The sequence below is a fragment of the Poeciliopsis prolifica genome, unplaced genomic scaffold (assembly GCF_027474105.1).
Source record: "Poeciliopsis prolifica strain line A6 unplaced genomic scaffold, Auburn_PproV2 SCAFFOLD005, whole genome shotgun sequence".
Classification (NCBI taxonomy): domain Eukaryota; kingdom Metazoa; phylum Chordata; class Actinopteri; order Cyprinodontiformes; family Poeciliidae; genus Poeciliopsis; species Poeciliopsis prolifica.
The window spans coordinates 15355838-15369006 of NW_026562380.1; the positions used below are offsets into that span (position 1 = coordinate 15355838).

General features: G+C 39.1%; 4 protein-coding genes across 7 annotated transcripts in view; 2 read left to right on the forward strand and 2 right to left on the reverse strand.

The window, feature by feature from the left end:
* Positions 1–1791, reverse strand: part of sdccag8 (SHH signaling and ciliogenesis regulator sdccag8) — a 43678-nt gene extending 41887 nt beyond the window's left edge. The window contains exons 1-2 of one of the 2 annotated variants that reach the window (XR_008605945.1): positions 1411–1791; positions 130–273 (exon numbers count right to left, since the gene is read on the reverse strand). Coding sequence is in view for 1 of the 2 variants with exons in the window: in XM_055029672.1 (XP_054885647.1) it covers positions 130–273; positions 1411–1504 (238 nt within the window). In the remaining variant the exon portion in view is untranslated. The remainder of the gene's footprint in view (positions 1–129; positions 274–1410) is intronic. The other variant, XM_055029672.1, reaches the window with a different exon arrangement.
* A 744-nt stretch (positions 1792–2535) lies between these two features.
* LOC129360109 (cytochrome P450 3A56-like) lies at positions 2536–8187 on the reverse strand. 2 transcript variants are annotated; one of them, XM_055030205.1, is made up of 13 exons: positions 8079–8182; positions 7890–7983; positions 7643–7695; positions 7337–7436; positions 6069–6185; positions 5398–5483; positions 5154–5296; positions 4950–5074; positions 4693–4777; positions 3525–3685; positions 3198–3424; positions 2896–3058; positions 2536–2820 (listed from the first exon to the last, which is right to left on the reverse strand). In XM_055030205.1, exons 1-13 carry the CDS (start codon positions 8144–8146, stop codon positions 2740–2742), a joined length of 1503 nt encoding a protein of 500 aa, XP_054886180.1. In that variant the 5' UTR covers positions 8147–8182; the 3' UTR covers positions 2536–2739. The 2 variants fall into 2 exon arrangements, with proteins under 2 accessions (XP_054886180.1, XP_054886181.1); XM_055030206.1 differs by lacking the exon at positions 7890–7983 and having other exon boundaries at positions 8079–8187.
* A 620-nt stretch (positions 8188–8807) lies between these two features.
* On the forward strand, positions 8808–10834 carry mrpl57 (mitochondrial ribosomal protein L57). The gene is made up of 2 exons (XM_055029737.1): positions 8808–8922; positions 10267–10834. The coding sequence occupies exon 2, from the start codon at positions 10285–10287 to the stop codon at positions 10594–10596; it is 312 nt and encodes a 103-aa protein (XP_054885712.1). The 5' UTR covers positions 8808–8922; positions 10267–10284; the 3' UTR covers positions 10597–10834.
* Positions 10835–12163: 1329 nt separating this feature from the next.
* The window catches only part of kcnh1a (potassium voltage-gated channel, subfamily H (eag-related), member 1a), a 65259-nt gene continuing 64253 nt past the window's right edge, over positions 12164–13169 (forward strand). For both annotated transcript variants that reach the window (XM_055029473.1, XM_055029472.1), the window contains exon 1: positions 12164–12390. In XM_055029473.1, the coding sequence (XP_054885448.1) occupies positions 12318–12390 (73 nt within the window). In that variant the 5' untranslated portion in view covers positions 12164–12317. The remainder of the gene's footprint in view (positions 12391–13169) is intronic.

Sequence of the window (13169 nt, forward strand, 5' to 3'; positions counted from 1 at the left end):
TGCACACACAACAAACAAAACAAAGCTTTCAGTTCAGCTCCAACAACATGACCATGAGCAGGCACGATCTGAAGTGGTGCGCTTCAAGCACAGTGTCGATGGCAGACAGCAAATTTAATAGTGACTCACCTGCTTCACTCTGAGTCTTGTGACTCCACGCTGTCTTGTCCTCCTCAGCGAAGACCTCGCCTGCAGCGGGTCGGACATCCTCTCCATCAGGGTCCAGCTGGTCCAGAGCACCACTCAGCTGTTGGAGGCTCTGGTTTGCTCGTTCTGAAGTCAGTATAAACACAAAGGTGAGAAATGTTTATTTATAGAAAATACAAGAGTCTTTAGAACACGGGTGTCAACATCCAGTCCTCGAGGGCCGGTGTCCTGCAACTTTTAGATGTGCCTCTGCACACCTGAATAGAATAATTAGGTCATTAGCAAGGCTCTGGAGAACTGATCTACATAAGGAGGAGGTAATTAAGCCATTTAATTCCCGCGTTTTGTACCTGTGGCGCATCGAAAAACTGCAGGACAGTGGCCCTCGAGGACTGGAGTTTGACACCCCTGCTTTAGAAGGAAAAACAAAAATGTCACTATCCTTCCGGATGGTTAGAAGGGACTAAACTTAGAGAATAAATAAGTTAATAAATAATAACTTACATACATTTGGAAATGTCTATTTTAAGTATATAAAAATAAAAGTGCACTTATCAGAATTTGTCAATAGATTATTAGATAAAAACAATATAACTTAAATGTGGAAAAAATAAAATGTCAGATAAAATTATTGTTTAAATATCCTACTTACAGTATTGCTTTACTATGCCACTGTACTACATACAGTACGGATAAACAAATTTATTTACTCTATGTTTATGTCTGAAGAATGTGATTATAATTCATTCCCAGACTGAAATGAGATCGGAATATCGTTATTAATGATAATTATCATGATTAATGATATAATTAATGTTATTATTAAGTCATGCCTGTGAATTAAACAAGTCGTGGCCACCATGTTTTTTAGAGGGGCTCAGTAGGAATCTCTCAAATATATGAGTTAAAATATTTGGAAAATGATTCACTGAGCTCCTCTAAGCTCGTACTGATTCAAGACGTCGCATTATCTGAAAAGAGCTCTGTTTTTTGCAATGAGAAAAGGCATGAATTAATCCCTACTTTCGTGGAATTAAACAGTATTTTACATCCTCTAAGCATTAACATATATCTCACTTGGAACTCATACTTTTGCTTAACAACAGCTAAAGCCTAAAGCCAATTATTGTGGCCAAGTAAACCTCCAATAATTTCTGCTAATAGATAAAGGCAGAGCAATAATTAAGCCTTTTAACACATCAACAACATTTTGGCTGCTGGTTAGGGAGTTAGCAAATGCGGCTCAGTAAAGTGTTAGCTTACGTCTTAGCTCCTTTTGCTTGGCTCCTGGCTGCTCTCCCTCTTCTTCATCCGAGTCAAATGGTTTCATTGAAGCATTTCCGTCAATAAACCACATTCAGACAGTCAATAAACCCGCTAGGCTACATACAACAGCCCAACATCAGCCATCATTCCCAACACGTCATAATGGTAGCCAAGGGTCACAAGTGAGGTATGGCAAGACATTTTAACATACATTCGGTTTCGTCTGACCATCCATAGTTACGTTCCAGATATCTAAAAATGCATTTTGACTGAGATATCTTAAAAGGAATTTTGACTCGTCAATATTACAATTCAAGATATCTTTAGTTTAATTTTGTCTAGTCATAAAACAATTTGATGTCTGGAACGTAAGAGCGGCAAAACCAAATTTATGTTAAAATGGCTTGCCCTTTGGCAAGCTGAAGGGCAAGCAAGCCGTCGAGCTTCTTCTTTTGCTGCTTCTTTTCTATTATGGTGGGTCGCAACTTTAAGGTACATATCGCCACCTACTGTACACGAGTGTGTAGTAACATTACTTTACAGCTACCAATTTTTATTTTTTAAATTTTGTATTCTGAAGATAAATAAACAACTCTTTCCTTAATCTGTAAATATCCATTATGTTTCCTTCATTTCCCAATATTCCTTTAAGACTCCATTCTTGATCTGTCCTTCCAAGCATTCTTCTCCATTTCTCCCTTTCGGGTTCATGTTTTACAGTTCATCAATACGTGTTCTACATTTTCTTTCTCTCCACCTCCTTCATATTTATCATTATTTTTCCTTCCTATTAAATATAAAATGTCTTTTAAATAGGTATGACCTACTCTTAATCTGATCATCATTATTTCTTCCCTTCTGTTCCTCTCATTAATATTTCTAATTAATATTGACTTTTGCACTTTATATGGTTTTCTTCCTTTCTTACCTTAATTCCACCTTTTTTCCATTTCTTTACTCTTGATAAGTGATTTCTCTTCCCTTTTCCCAAAAGGAGTTTCAATCGTTATTGCCCCCTCTAAAGCCCTGTTTGTAACTTGGCATATTTCCAACTGGTAGCAGCAATGAAAATGAACTGCTTGATCAGGCAGGTGAAGACAAAAACACAAGTGAGAGTTTCTGCAGGTCAACAGTCTGTTTACTGTTGATTTGGTCAGTTTAATGTCAGGTAAAAATAGGGAATAAAAGACTATATAAAAATAGATTGCAAGAATTACACATTCAAATTAATCAGTGTTAAACAGTACAATTTGCACAGAAAGAATAATTCCACAGGCCCATCAAAAATTAATTATACTTGACGAGAAGGCCAGAGGTTTTAAGTAATCACAGTTTTAGTTCTCTGGGAACAAACTTCAGCTTCACAGGCTTGATTGGTTGGAACTTCCAGTCGAACTGAATGGGGACCTGAAAGCGGAAACAGATGGAAATGAAACGCTGACATGGCGGCAGAGCAGAACAGCTGGATTATTTCAGGCTTACCAAAGTGTCTCTGCATGTTTCCACAGAGTAATTCTGCAGGATGCGCACGATGAGCATCTTCATGACCAGGATGGCGTATCGCATCCCGACACAGTTACGCGGGCCGAGTCCGAAGGGCATGTACGCGTACGGGTTCAGATCCTTCTCATTCTCCTTACTGAACCTGCAGGGACCAGATTAACGTTTCCAGTTAAGAAATCAAATATAAAATAAAAAACAAAAACCTAAAACAGCAATTCAGTTTTGAGAAAATTGCTTACTTTCTCAAATATCAGCACCGATCCCTGTGTTCCGTTATTTACCTCTCTGGATTGAAGCTTTCAGGCGAGCTCCAGTACCGTGGGTCCATGTGCAACAAATGCACTGGAATCCCAATTAACGTTCCCTCTGGGATGGTGAGGCCGTTAAGCTGCGTCGTTTTTTTGCATGTTCTCTCAAGTCGAGGCGCGGTGGGAATCACACGCTGCGACTCACAAAACACCTGGTCCAGGTACTCCAGTCCGTTCAGGTCCTCGTAGGAAATGGGAGCCTGGATCCGTCACAAGAAAGTTGAATGTGAATCAGTAAGGCATGCACAAAAATGCTAGCATCTGTTGGATTCAAAAAGCCAACATGTCACCGTAAATTACATTTTTCGCCATACAGTCGTCGATTTTGCTTTGCAGTGTCCGCATGACGTCAGGATTTGTGGCCAGATTGTAAAGGGTGAAAGACAGAGTGGTGCTGGTCGTCTCGTAGCCACCGAAGATGAACGTCAGAGCCTGGGAAAGAATCTCGTGCTCAGTCAGACCTGCAATAAGAAACATCGATGCACATTAACAAAACACAACTTCATCATAAGGTTTATATCAGTAACTCAAAACATATATCAGTAATTTACTGATATGTGTTTTATTTAAAGCAATCCTACTGTTTGGTATTTTTGACCATTGTCAATACCACGCATAGACCGCAATAAAGCTAACATAAGCACTGTTAGTAGGAAACTATTTTGTTTTCTTATCTGCACCACTAACATTTTTATATATCTACCGTATATGTATTTATAGCCACACTTATAGTTTTTCTATATTTTTTTCAGTGTACTCCAGTAGCCAAGCAACAACATTCTGTTGTCAAATTTTCTCTGTGCCATGGCAATAAAGAAACTCTACCTCTTAGTTTGCAGAACGAACGCATTGCCCTGCATAAAAAGCATGATGGTTTTCTTGAACATTGCCGATTTTACTCATATATTACTGCTTGCAGGCTCCTGAAAACGTTGAATTTGAGTCCATGTTGGGCCTGAAACGATCCAGATCGCTCGTCTGTATCGATACAAGACCTTGTTGCTTCACTGGCGTCTGAGTCAAAGTGGAGCTCTGTGTCTGATAGACAGCTAGTATATCTCGTTCAGTGCAGGTTGACTTTCGGCCTCCCATGTTTCTGAGATGAAAAACACTTTGTATTTCTCAGGCATATAACATTTTTTTACAATTCTACATTTCCAGCGTAGAAAGATGACTTTTTAGAGTCGATGCCTCACTGTTACATCTTACTCTGAGAGACATGTATGATTATTTGTATTGCACTGAAACTAGTTAATCATTTCTGCTATTACTACCTTTATGAACATAGGCTACGCCAATTTTCTGTCAATGATTTCCCTTCTCCTCGTCTGTCATATTATCCTTTGAATTTTGTTGTAGAGGGGACCTCTGACCTCACGTTGCTCATTCTTTAACACAGAAGACTTTAAAAGATTTGACAAAAGTCGTTTCAGTGTAAAGTAAGACTTTGTTTCTGTGACATTCAGACCTTTACTGGGTTGCTCGTGTTCGCTCTTAATGTCGGATTCTGGGATCTCGCTACGGATCATCACCTGCAGGAAGTCTCCCCGTGTCTGGACAGGAAACAGAAACGATTGAACGTTTCGCATAAATGAGTTAGTTAGCCATTTTAGCTTTTCCAAAGTGTGCTCATATGAGCACATACAGCTTAGACTATTTCATTATCTTTATTTGACTCAGAACCACACCAATCACCTTCCCAAAATCTTTCAAGTCAACGCTTACCGAATCCTCTGCGCTGTGCTGGTCTTTAAATTTCTTAATGATGTCATAGAAAAAGTCCACGCTGGACCTGGGCATGAACTCAACTTTGAAGAGTTTCAGCAGGTGACGACCAAAGGGAAACACAGCTGAGAAGGCAGAATGATACTGGTCAATTTAAAAAAGTGCGACCTGCTCGTATCACATGCAAGCAATGAGTTGACATACCCATAAAGATAAAAGGCCAAAACCTGAAGTTCATGATCTTTTGCATTTGAGTGTGAATAGGGTCCTTGGGGTTGTTGATGGAGTCCATCTCCACGCTGAAGGAAGCGCTGGTCACCACGTCCAAACTGAACGGTGCAACCAATCTGAGAGATAAAGAAATAAAAGCCAAAAGGTTGGGGCTTGCATGTTCATTTAAAATAAACAAAAACGTGCGTGATCTGACAATGTAACAGACACAACATACTTCTTGACATCTATGGACTCATTCAAATCCATTTGTCCAAGTTTTTGCATGAATCTGTCAGCAAATTGAACAACCAAAGGGAAAACCTGGAAGAAAGAGACACAAATTAACGAGTGAGGCTCAGTATGTTTTGTCTATTGTTAGAGAAAACAACTTAATTGTTTAATGATCGATTTAACTTTCCCAACCCTGGTCCTCGGGGGCACACTGCCCAGCATGTTTTGATGCTTTGAGCCCACTTGATTCAGATTATTGCAGATCAGCAAAAGGATATTAATCAGCCATCAGCTGAAATAATTTGCGCCAAAGCAGAAAAATATCTAAAACACATGAGCAGGGAGCCTGGAGGACCAGCGTTGGATAAACAGTAATAGCTTGACATCTATGTTCAAGCTATTTCTTATTCATATGGAGATATCTTAAACGAGCTTTGACAGTAAACATTACACCTCCAGATATCTGTTATCTAGTTTTTCCAAATCATTATTTGCTTTCAAGATAACTGCAATTTAATTTGCACTGTAGTTGAAACAAACAAACAAAACAACAGGTACTAAATTCATTATTATGGAAATTAAAACAAAAGACTTAAAGGAAAGTGTCAACACATGTAGTAGTAGGTAATTAAATGAGTAATGTTTGGGGGAAAGCAGAGCATTGTAGATCCTGACCTGCTTCAGTCTTCCGCTGGTGAAACATGGAGATATTGTGGCACGAATTCGTTTCCACCTTTCATCCTTCACGGCTGTGATCGCATCATCCATAGGCCCGCCGTCTCCGATGATAATCTGTAAACGGACGGAGCCTCTGCTCAGCGTTGGCAGTACTCCAGTCTCGAGACTCTTTCCCACTGTGGCCTTTTATGCGTCACCATACTTTACTTGGATGGATTAATTATTCCAGTTTCAGCTGACCATGCACATTCTAGGCATTGTGTAACTTAATCAAAAACTAGCCTTAATTTGTAATGTTTTTTTTTTTTTAACTCCAGAATCATTTTGACTGACTGAACTGAATAAGTCCATCAGTCAGTTTGGTTTTAGATTCGTCATTCGTGTCACCTGACTGCTATCAGACTTGCAATTCTTTTCTGTGTGCCAAATAAATAAATAAATAAATAAACAATGAGAATAATTTCAGGTTTTCAATATCAAATATCAATCACAACAATCAAAACTAAAAAAAAAAAAGGCTTGGAATACTTGACTCGTGAATCTCTGTAACACATAAATTTCACTTCCTGAAGAGAATAATCAGAACTATTTAAGTTTTTCACAACATTTGCTGTTTTTATGTACTGATGGAAACTCTACCAACTATAAGACTTTATGTTGTTTGCTAGGGTGTTTCTAAGTACCACACAAGTTTAACTGTAATCAGACTAACCAGGTCAACTGTGAAAGACAGTTTCCTGTTTTTGTACCAAGAGCTGCCCAGTAGATGACTTTATTGTACACACAAATATTAGCATTAAACATAGAACAGGAGATATTCCATTAACTAACAAGTATTGCTTTGACTTTATGTGCAGCACAGACAGTAATCCTCTCACACTCCCTGTACGCTCTCCCGCAGTGTGACATTGTTAAACTGCAGGTTTCGACAGGTCAGTAAAACTGACTTACTTCCTGTTGCATCAGATGCTGTGGCTGTGTGGGTGGGATTTGGATGTGACCCTTCTCAAATCCTTAGAACAGGTTTAATAAACTCTGAGGAATTTTGAGAAATTCCTCAAAATCCAAACCTTTTCAGTGGCATGCATTCCTCAGAATTAAAATGATGAAATTAATTTTGTGTTCTCCACTGGACTTAATGGCATTTGTAATCATAACAAACTATCATTAACGATCAATTTTAGAAGACTGTCCACTGAAAATACAACTTTCCTAAAAATGAAGTTGAAAATGCCGGACTTTCATGGTTTCATGCAGCGTCTCACCCTGCGGTTTGTGAATGCAGTGTAGCACTCCTTCACCAAGATGCTTTTTATCATCTCGGGGTCAGCAATCATCATCAGCGGGGTTTTCCCCTCGTACAAACTAAAAAGAAGGAAGGAAAGAAAAGATTGCTCCTGACAAAGTACAGTCGTGACAAAGCATGCATTTCAGCTCAAATTCAAAGTTAAACACTGCAAAACAGAATTTTCAATAATTGGTAAAGGACGTCTATATCTCTGGAATAAAAAGCTGGACCGAAACATTCATGAACTACTCCATAAATAAACTTCATTTCTTTGTCTACTCACCCCCAGATATCCCCATGCTTGGCTTGGCATTCCCGGTCAAAGGTAAGTATTCCCTGAAGAAGATAATTACATAACATGGTCGTAAAGAAAAGCTCCAGGTTTCTTTCTCTCTCTTTTTTTTTTTTTTTTTTGTTTGTTTGTTTTAGAGCAATCAATGTTTGCTTTCAGAAGAATGGGAGGTAGTAAACCACAAAGCTCATCAGCACTTTCATTTTTTAATTTGCTGTGGCTGTTTTTTGGGCATTACCTTTGAGAAACCAGTCAGATTCCCAACAAAGGGCATGGGTCTCGGTCCAGACACCCCTATCTTTTTGAAAAACCTAAACGGCCAGATTCCATATCTGATGTCCAAACGAGAGGAAAAAGAAAGAGACAGGAGGAATTTGACTCTTTCACTGGACTGTTAAGGAAACATGTAGTATTGCAGAGTACTTACAGTAATAACAGAGTGACAGCCAGGGCCACTAAAGTCCACGTTGTTGCTGAAAACAGCAGGAAATCCATGCTCTCTTCTTTCGGAATGAAACATGCAGGAGAGACGTCAAACAAGCTGCTTTTTATAGCCACGATTGAGGGGCGGAGCCTTGACACTGAGGGTTACGTCAGTCTCACCTTTCTTCCTTTGCCCTTTTCCTGGCTTTTATTCCATTTTCATTCCATTCGTTTAGATGTGTATTTTTGCTTCAAACTAACGAATTATTAATATGCTGCTTCAAATAATCTTCCTCAGCAACTTTATCCCTTACAAATGTAGGCTCAAATACCAATTAAGCTATATGACATGCTTATTATACACAATTTTTCGTAAGTCTTTATTTGGAGTTGCTTTTTTATTTGTGCTTGAACCTTCTCCCTCGCCGTACCGAAATGAGAATTCATGTTCTTTTTTTTATAGATCAGCTCATTAATCTCGGCTCCCTCAAAAAAGAGTCGATTATTTCGGCTCATAAATGTCATTTGTTGCTTTTGTATTATTTAATTTTGGAATGTGTTTAATATATTTATATAGACAAAATGTGTGCAGAATAAGTTTTGAGTTAATCATGAGAAAAGTCGTATTTATTTGAACTTTGGGTTCACGTCGTCGTTCATTTGAATGAATCGACACATCGAGCTGACTCGGTTTCCAGCGGCACGCCGCTGCTCCGGAAGTATTACAACTGACCCCCGCAGCTCGCTAGCAAGCCGTCACATCGTTGCTGTTTGACTTGTCTTATTTAATTCTGGCTGTGTTTCTACCTCAACGACTAAGACTTGACTGTATTCAACTCTTGTTAAAGGTGGGGGAAATAACACAATTGTCTCTTATAGTTTCGTTTCTGCTGCAAGTTTAAAATGAGAATGTTTTTAGTCTGTCCTTGTTGCTGCTAATTTAGCATTAGCTTGTAGCTTAGGCAGAATGTTAAAATGCTAACGCTGCTCCAGCTCCGTTTTCCATCGGTTTTACGTGAAACCTCTTATAAAACTGTATGAGCTGCGTAAATGATTTTATTTCTTTCTATCTCCAGGCCTTTCCCACAGTAACCCTACTAAACACGCTCAGATAAAGTCAATGTTTTTAATCACGCTATCTTCCTGTTGTAAAATGATCATCATCGTGAGTCAGTGTGCAAAGGGCAGCTTTTTAATAAAATAATAAATTAGCTAGATTTATTGCATTGTGTGTGTGACTCTTAACGTGAGTTTAGTTATATATTTTTTTGTCCCAATAATAAGAAGCAGTGCTGCTGTTCAGTTCTGGTTAATGTGTTTACATCAATGAAACAAATACTAAACTCCAAAACCAGAAAGTAGGTTTTGATGAAGCCTCAGCAAATTAAACCTTCATACCGTGTTTGTAAAATTTTTGCACGTTTATCTTTCCATGAGACTAATTATTATTATTATTATTAGAGAGAGTAGATTTTACTTTCCTTATGCTGGAGGATGAATGATGCTCCCACTCAGTCCCACAGAAATCAAAATTGCCATTAAAAAATTTCAGAAAGGTACTTTTCTTAAATTGTGTGATGTATGAAATATACACTAATTACATAAAATATATGCAAAGAAATATATTAATAACGTTAAGACAGTGAAGCTCTGGGTGTCATTGTTCTGGTGATTTCAATGAAACAAATGTTGAATCAAGGTTGTTTTCTTGTGCTTGGTACATGCTACTGAGCTTTGGTTCAAGTGTAGTAAGAGCTGATGCAAAATAAGTCAAGACTGGCATAAAATTAGTAGAATTCAGCAATAAGCCTGATGAGAAATAAGGATCATTAATCTAACTCCAGTGTTAGATTAAGTCTAAGAAGCTGCAAAGTGTCTTATAGTATTATGAATGAATATAAGAGTACTGAACATTTCACAGCAGCAAGATGATTAGTATTAAATATTTGTATTTATATTTTGTATTGTTTTATTTTCTTGTACTTGCATTTCTTCCTCTGATTTGGACTGCTTATTGAACAACCTGCTTTATTCCAGCAGTTGCATAAAGTGGTGCTGTTGTACAAAAATGCTGATTTCAAAGGATCAGCAGAGGAAAAGGAAAAAAAAAAAACAATTCAACCAGTGAAAGTAGTCCAAACCAATAACTTCCATCCTCATCAAAAACGTTTTGACGCCTCTCCTCTTTCCAGGTCGGATAATTTGCCGCCATGTTCCTCACCCTCATGCTGCTGCGCAAAGGTATTCCCGGGAAGCAGTGGATCGGGAAGCATCGCCGCCCGAGGCAGATCACATGGCAGATGAAAAGCAATATGGTGAAGCACCTGGAGCGCGAGGCAGAGAACGAGTACTGGCTCAGCCGGCCGTACCTGACGAAGGAGCAGGAGGTCCGCCACGCCGCAGAGCGCAGGGCCCAAACCTGGGAGCAGATCAAGGAGGCCAACTTCGCCAACTTTCCCGAACACAAACGCATAACGGATCACCTGAGTCATCTGAGGATCACCAGGACGTGGTCGAGTTAACCTTTTCAGATGCAAAGACTGGTTTTCTCAACAAAATGTTTGTTTCATGATTTATGTCAATCGGGCTTTTTCGGCTGAGAATATGTGAAGACGTCGTCTGTCTAAGACATTGCACATCTGTGATTGTGGTAATAAAAAAATGGATGTCACAACGTAATGTGTAATTTTTCCTTTTTGTATGAGAACTGAGTAATTTGTATTTTAGTCTTTATTAAAAAAAAAAGTTCAGTTGCTTTCATTCAGCTGTTGTCTTTAAAGGTTCAAGTTCAAGTATTTTGTGACCATTTGAGAAATTATATGGGTCAGTCTCAATTATATGACTATAAAAATGGACTAATTTACTTTTAACTCAAATCATAGGGCTTTCATTTTTGTCCAGTGTGTGTGTGTGTTGGTTGAAGTCTGTATCTGAACCAGGGGATTTTGTTTTTCAACACATTGCTGTGATAAAACTGCTTTTATGGCGCAACATAAACGGCCCATCTGATAAGGCCTTGCCTTGGGGTGAAAACTGCAATATAATGAGAGAGGCTGTAATTTAGGCCACACTTGCAGCCATTTAAGGACTGACTTAACGCCACACAAAGTAAACATTGACTTGGAAGTACAACTGACCTTTGTAGAGACATTCTCAGTAACCCAGTTGGCTTTATTTTGACTTCCGAGGCAAGGGTCACTTTGCTTCCATGGACTTCTGTCAAAGTGTGTTTTTTAAAAAGTGAGTGAGAACATACATTAATTTTATAATGTAAAATAATTGGGAGCACACTTTCCATCCTGAAGTAAAATGTATCAAAGGTCAAAACAAATATTACATTGAAAAAAACTCATTTCTATTAACTATATAAACTGAAAAATGTTTAAAGATCAGCTTTCCTTTGAGTTCCAGCCCTAATGTCCGTCCGTACTATAATTAGCAGCTGCACAAATAGAGATAATTAATGTCTGGAATTGCCTGGATTTCTGAAGAAGCGATCATAACTACCACGTGCAACATTTGCTGCAACATGCTAGTTGATCAAAATGTACATTTGGAAACCGGTTTTTCTTTTAAAAATAAGGAAAATTAAAATAATAGACATTTATATTCGATGAAAACTTTGTGCTTTTGCCAGTCAGGTGTTGTTCGTATTCAGTATAGATTTTATTTGCACAAAGAGCACGAATGCATCCGTTCATTTCAACACATTTAAATGACTTTCATGACATCTCAATAAAATATATGGAAGCTTGTGGTTGTAAATAATAATAATGAAAAAATAATAAATTACAGAGGTATAAATTATTATTAAATTTTTTTGGGGGGGTCGGGGTAGAGAACTGTATCAGATCCGGCAGATGGCGCTGCTGGACCTTCCAGGCCCGGCTCGCAGGCTTCGCCCCTCCTGCACTGTGCAGTGCGGTGCGTCCCGCTCTTGTTTTCCACTCCTGCATGATGAGGCGGTGCGTGAGGCGCCAACGCATCCCACCGGGCTGAGGAGGAAGAGGAAGAGGAGGAGGAGAAGGAGGAGGAGGAGGAGGAGGAGGAGGTGAACGAAGCAGAGCAGACAGCTCCTGTCCGCGAAAACGCACGCAGCTCCCTCAGTGAAAGAAAGAAACGAAAAAAAAAAAAAACCCACACACTCTCATACACACACACACACACAGGGGAGAAAGCATGAAGAGCAGCGAGGCACCGAGGGGCTCATTTTCATCTGCAGAGGACTGAGTGAAGCCGCAGGATGGCGGGGGGGCGCAGGGGACTTGTGGCCCCCCAGAATACTTTTTTGGAGAATATTGTGAGACGGTCGAACGGTAAGGATGATGATCACCGTGACGGTAGACTGACCTGCGAGGTGTGCACAGTTTAGCCGAGGTCTCCATGTAGCCAGAAAATGTTGGACGGCATCAAATAAACACGCAGCGAAGGGAAACAGGAGGATAGTTATAGTTGCACAGAATCCAGCATTTATTTCTTTAAAAAGAAAAAAAAATTAAGAAAGAAAAAGTTGCAAGAGAAAACTACTGAAGTGTGTCTAGTTCTTGTTCATGTAATGATCTATTTTCAGGATGATAGGATTTTTTATTTTTTATTTTTAAAAAGATTATTATAATTTATTTTAAAGCACCAGTTTTAGTCCCTGCAGAGCAAGCAGAGAGGAGAGACAGCAGATCACTGAAATCATTACATTGATTACATAAGACCAGAGGAAGTCTCTCTCCGAGAAACGTCTGGACCAGATAGGGACGGAGAGGGATTTCCACCAGCCAGAGGAAAACCTGAAAAGATGCTGATGTTCTGGAAGGTGCAGAGCTGCCGTACAGAGCTCATTGTCATTCCTGGTGTTTGGATCACCATCATCATCATCATCATCATCCAGGGTGCAGTTTGAAACTCAACTTAAGCCCTTGTTGCAAATGCCTCGAGCTGCTAAGAGGATTTAGCATCCAGCTTTAACTGAACAACAGATTCTGCTCACCCAGGCGAGAAAAAAAAAAAAAAAAAACTAAAGAGAAAAACTGTCGTTTTTGTAGAATGCTGCTGATTGTCAAAGTAGAACACAGGCGCGTTGATTAAACAAGCAATTACAGAC

Bases quoted from the DNA above. Each gene is read 5' to 3' on its own strand.
- mrpl57 (XM_055029737.1), top strand. From the start codon at position 10,285: ATGTTCCTCACCCTCATGCTGCTGCGCAAAGGTATTCCCGGGAAGCAG.
- LOC129360109 (XM_055030205.1), bottom strand. From the start codon at position 8,146: ATGGATTTCCTGCTGTTTTCAGCAACAACGTGGACTTTAGTGGCCCTG. The intron at 3,059-3,197 runs GTAAATAACGGA...TGGTCCCTGCAG, and splicing joins GAAAGCTTCAATCCAGAGAG to GTTCAGTAAGGAGAATGAGA. The intron at 2,821-2,895 runs GTAAGCCTGAAA...TTCCGCTTTCAG, and splicing joins AAACATGCAGAGACACTTTG to GTCCCCATTCAGTTCGACTG.